The 5,420-nt window shown below is 34.6% G+C and overlaps 1 protein-coding gene across 1 annotated transcript; it reads right to left on the reverse strand.

The window, feature by feature from the left end:
* Positions 1–456: 456 nt before the first annotated feature.
* On the reverse strand, positions 457–2,591 carry LOC110726987. The gene is made up of 7 exons (XM_021906526.1): positions 2,167–2,591; positions 1,963–2,041; positions 1,489–1,550; positions 1,329–1,397; positions 1,179–1,227; positions 1,006–1,062; positions 457–854 (listed from the first exon to the last, which is right to left on the reverse strand). The coding sequence occupies exons 1-7, from the start codon at positions 2,211–2,213 to the stop codon at positions 750–752; spliced, it is 468 nt and encodes a 155-aa protein (XP_021762218.1). The 5' UTR covers positions 2,214–2,591; the 3' UTR covers positions 457–749.
* Between the last annotated feature and the right edge of the window lie 2,829 nt (positions 2,592–5,420).

A 5,420-nucleotide genomic window follows, 5' to 3' on the forward strand; every position in this document is an offset into this window, starting at 1 on the left:
CCAAAAAGATGAGCAAAAAACCGAAACATTGACCGGAGTTGAGAATCATTTTAGCAATTAGATTTAAGTGAAATGCAATACAAGATTATTATGTATATAAGAAAGTATGAGACAGATTTTCAAAGAATTATTAAAAGAACCCCCTCTTAAAATACTGAACACCCCCACAATCCTCAAATTTCATTATCTTTACCACTGCAATACAAACTCAGAGAAACAAGAAACCAAAAGCCAATAGCATCGCAGCCATCCGCATAGCTAGTAAACTTATAAGTAACTATGTAGGGGATTCACCAACCAGTAAACGCATCATACAGCCAAACCTAAGGCACATACACATCATAACAAACACAAGAAATATAAAAAAGCCAATAAGTTAATGTCAAACCTAAAGTGGAATTCATTCAGAAAATTATTTGGAAAATTAAATTTTGAGTGAGTTTCCACACAAGGATATTCAAAACTGGTCTCCAAGAAACTCCCATTTCATATATAGAAGACCTCTCAAACACCCATATTTTACTTCCACAAAAAGTAATCTCTACAATACATAATCCACCAGCCAAAAACAAAGAACAGTAAGCCATATTAGCACCATACATTATTCAAAGTTCAAAAGCCTTCAATTCAGGGCTGGGCTGTTTTAAGAGAGATTGCCACATCATTCTAATCCACGCACGCATAAAGTCATTACAAACCCAAACTACAAGCCCATTGTAGCAGCAGCAAAAGAGACGACAGTTCAGAAATTAAACCCAATAGCATGACCTTTCAGATCGCGGATTTCTAGCATACCTTGCAGCTTCATCATCCTTGAGCTTCTTGATATACTTCTTAACAATGTAATATTTTGTCTGAAACACAATAATAATAATAATTAATTAATCACCAAGTAGTAGGAATTTAAAACCTGAATATTTATGATCCATCAACTTGATGAAAAGAAAAGAAGCAACATATTTGATATCTGTTGTACATGTGGGGTTTTACAGCATAATAGCATACCGTCTTCACCAGTTCACGAAACTTTTTTTTTACCGCCAAACGTTCCTCTCTAGGTAGCTTTAATGACATCCAACAGCAATCAAACAAGAATCAAAGTTTATCAGAAAGGAGGTAAAAAAACAATTGCTGCAAAAAAACTTGTTGTAATAATTAAAAAAATAAAGACAAATTACCTTTGTTTCACCAGGATGATTCTTAATATACTCGTCCTGATACTCCTTCCTGTAATTAAACATAATAAATAAATAAGATCAAAACGAACGTACACAGAATCACAGATCAAGAAATAAAACAAAGAAAGAAATGAAAAACAAGAATGTTACATGTACACATCTAGAGCAATATCCGCATTTGTCATTTTTCTCACAATCACTTCGCCTTCATATGGATCCCTAAATCATTAAATTAAATAATCACTCTTACATTACAAACAGAGACTAAATTTCATCGAATCGATTAAAAAAAAAATGGAACAAATCTTACCGAGCATTTACTACTTTCTTAGTTGTTTTCTTGCTAGCTTCAATTGGCTTCAAGATGGAATTCTGAAAATTAGTAGTAATGAAAAATGGAACTGAGTACAAGATGCAGGAAAGTTTCTATCACCACTATCTTTTTTGTGAAGCTATCAATTTAAAATTTTACAAGTTACAAGCAACTAATTAATAAACTGAAACATACATTTTCGAAACAATTAAAAAAAAAAAAAGAACATGTGAAATTCCATTTTTATAATTTCAAAACATGGAATTAGTAATTGAAACTAACTCCGATAGATAATTTAAATGCTGAAATTCAATCCGAAACACAATCTTAATTAAGTGACAAGAGAATTATATTTCAATACCACTAGACTGATACTCAATCATATCATATCATACCATAACATATACTACGATATAAAATAAGATTTAACAAAATTTAAAAAAAAAAAAAAAAAAAAAAAAAAAAACTAACCTCAGCAGTCGCCTTCCTTTTCTTCTGATTCATGGTGTTCTTGTTTGATGCCTCAGCAACATCCCGATTCACCTCAACACTTAATCACAAAAGGTAAGAATAAAAAATAAAAAAATAAAAAAAAAAACACTAAAACTAAAACAAACAATTCTCAGAAACAAAATAAAAAAAGAAACAAAACTAAAACAATAGAAGGAAACTTACTTAGTATCAGTTGTATTCTTCTTAGATGATGATCTTGTTTGCACCATGGTGAGAGTTGATTCCTGCAGAACCGTTTAGGGTTAAATTTGGTAGAGAAAGATGAAGAAACAATCAGAATCGATCGGAAATGCAAAAGAAAGAAAACTTTAACGGTTATTTCACCAAATGCCACAAAGTACTTACAAAATTTACCAAATGCCATCGCGTTTTTCAAAATTCACCAAATGCCACTGAGGATTAGTCACCAAATGCCATTTCCGTTAGTTGATTGTCACTGTCCGTTAGTTGACCCCACCACTTGCCACGCGTCACCCTCTGATTGGTCCGTTTTAAAAAAAAAAATTAAAAAATAAAAATAAAAAAAAAAAACAGAAAACCCTTTAAACCACCCAAACCCCAGCCACCACCCCCTCCTTGCCGAACCCTAAAACCCCTGCCGCCGGCGACTTGCACCCTCACCGGCAGGCGCGCCGGCGGCCGCTGGCCCCCCTCCCCTTCCCCAACGCACAAATACGCCATTGAAGCTCACGCATGAAAGATTGAGGAACATGTAAGTTACTCATTTCTTCACCAAATTTCATTAAACTTGTATCAAAATGTTCACAGTTCACTATACAATCGATTAGAGCAAACAATTTTGTGAATTGCTTCGCCAAACCCCTAATTCAATTTTTTTAGGGTTCTTCACAAAAATTTGACCATCAAAGGAGAGCAAAAGGAATTCCTTGAAGCAAAACATCGTGGAAGGAAGGAGGAAAAGGCAGAGGAGTAGAGCAATGATGGTGGTTTTGCTGGCGCGAGGTCGAGAGGAACGAAGGGGGTGGGGTTTCAGGGTGGTGGAGGAAGGGGGGTGGGATTTCGGATTTTGGGTTTAAAGCTCCGATGGGTCGCGACGGGGGAAGAGGAGGGGAAAGGGAGGGAGCCGGAGTCTGCCGGCGCTCCTGCTGGTGCAGGTCCCGGCGGCAGGGGTTCGGGGACCGACGGCATGGCTGGTGGCTGTTGGGGTGGTGGCTAGGGTTTGGGGTTTTCTGTTTTTTTTTTTATTATTTTTTTTAAATTATTAGTTTTTTAATTATTTTTGGTTATTTATAATTTTTTTAATTTTTATTTATTTTTTTAAAAACGGACCAATCAGAAGGTGACACGTGGCAAGTGGTGGGGTTAACTAACGGACAGTGACGGTCAACTAACGGAAATGGCATTTGGTGATATTATACTAAATCTCAGTGGCATTTGGTGAATTCTGAAAAACGCGATGTCATTTGGTGAATTTTGTAAGTACTCAGTGGCATTTGGTGAAATAACCGAAGCTTTAATTAGGGTTAGGAATGAGCAAGTGCTACGATTACGAATTGGCTTTCTCAAGCTTTCTCCTGTCTTCTCTTCTAGTCTCTTCTAAGTCTAGGGTTAGGCCAAATATACACACAAAAAAAAAAATCTAAGAACAACGCGGAAAGAAAAAAGAAAAAAAATTCCGAAATTCAAATTTTAAATTTGAGAAACCTTATTAAAGTTAGCCCAATCTAACTCAGCTCGGCCCAAACCATTTGTAAAATATATATATATATTTATAAATCAAAATTAATGGATTTTTCCTGAGATTAGGTTTAATTCCTGAGGAGCTCCTCTGTTATTTTTTTTTTTACCTCAGGTACCCCTAAAGTATTGTATATATGAGGAAATCAAAATTTTCTGGGTCTTTACATCTTTTTTTACTTCTTTCGCTTGTACTTAACTTTGCTTACCTTCAAACCTATCTCTAGAAAAGAAATAATCTAAATTTGAATTCATCTTTATACGATTTTAAATAATGTTTCAAGTGACTTTCTTGAAATGATCAAATATAAGTAATCTTTAGGAATTTTTCTGTTATTTCTTTTATGGGGGATAGCAAAGTGGGTACACGCGAAAGAAGTAAAATAATGTTGTATAGACCTGAAAAATGGTGATTTAATCAAATGCCCCTCATTGGGAGGGGTACCTTAGGCAAAAATATCAAACTTCAGGAGTACCTAGGTAAAAAAAAATAACAAAGGTGTATTTGTGTTTAGGGTTTGGTTTTAAGTTGAGGATTTTCTATTTACTGTATTTTCTAAGTGGATGAATCCTGATTTTTAATGCAATATTTGTGGTTGACAACATTATATACTTGTAGTTGAGGACTATTTTATATTTAGTTGTAATATTTAGTTGAAAGTTTGAGCTGATTTTTCCTGATTTTATTGTTGATTTGAGTGCATTTTGGTGATTGTTTCGATATAAAAGTACTAAATCGCCTTCATCAGCCTTTTTTATTGTTTTTTTGTATGATTCTATGTGTTTTGGTAATTATTGGTAATGTATTATCTTAATTATGATTGGGAAATTTATTCGGGTATTGATTGCAGCTCGTTTTATGTAAGGAAGTGGAATATCTTAGTGTGACTAATTGCAGATGTAGTTATGGATATCTTTGTTGGAGGCAACTGTATAATGGTAAATCGGTCTCTTGGTATAACTTGTTTTGGGGTTTGATTCTAAATTGCTTATTTGTTATTGTATGCTCTCGTAGAGGAAGTCTCAAAATCAATTTTGAAGTAAGAATATCACAAAAGTTCAGCACAGATAATCAACAAACATTGAAAATAGAAAAAAAATGCTCTCAGGAAAAAACCCTAATGAAAACCTTGATGACAATCATGAAGTTCTTCCTTCAATTGAAGAAAGAGACCAAATTGATTGTTCAAATAAAAAACCTAAACGTACGATCACACACTTGATATTTGGGGAAGATAATTCGCAAGATGAAGAAATGGCTGATGCTAATACACAGGAAATATCTAACTCCTATGTGAAGCAACGGAATCAAGAGCCTACTGACAACTCCTTTCAACAACGAGGGGTACCATCCTTTCGTGACATAATTAGAGTAGGACATAGTAACTCTTCACAGCAACAACCTATTGAGTTAATGGAGGAAGAGGATGAAGCAGACATTTTTGATGATGAGGAAGACATTCCTGAAGAGATAATGAATGATGATAGATGCCCTGTCATACAACTCACCAAGGATGAGAAGAGATGTTTGAGAAAACCTTGGAAAAATTCCCTAATTATCAAGATGTTTAGTGGGAAAATCGGTTACATGGGGCTAATGATCGAGACATCTAAAGAAGAAATGGAATATCAAAGGAGAACTTGCTCTCACTTATATTGGTTGCAATTATTACATTGCACGATTCACCAACAAGGCAGACTATGATTATGTGCTTACC

This window comes from Chenopodium quinoa, unplaced genomic scaffold (genome assembly GCF_001683475.1).
Source record: "Chenopodium quinoa cultivar QQ74 unplaced genomic scaffold, ASM168347v1, whole genome shotgun sequence".
NCBI classification, from domain to species: Eukaryota; Viridiplantae; Streptophyta; class Magnoliopsida; order Caryophyllales; family Amaranthaceae; genus Chenopodium; species Chenopodium quinoa.

Excerpts from the sequence above, each read along its gene's own strand:
- LOC110726987 (XM_021906526.1), bottom strand. The coding sequence starts at position 2,213 with ATGGTGCAAACAAGATCATCATCTAAGAAGAATACAACTGATACTAA. Across the intron at positions 2,042-2,166 it reads AAGAATACAACTGATACTAA|TGTTGAGGTGAATCGGGATG; the intron begins GTAAGTTTCCTT and ends TTTGTGATTAAG. Across the intron at positions 1,063-1,178 it reads ATCATCCTGGTGAAACAAAG|CTACCTAGAGAGGAACGTTT; the intron begins GTAATTTGTCTT and ends ATGTCATTAAAG.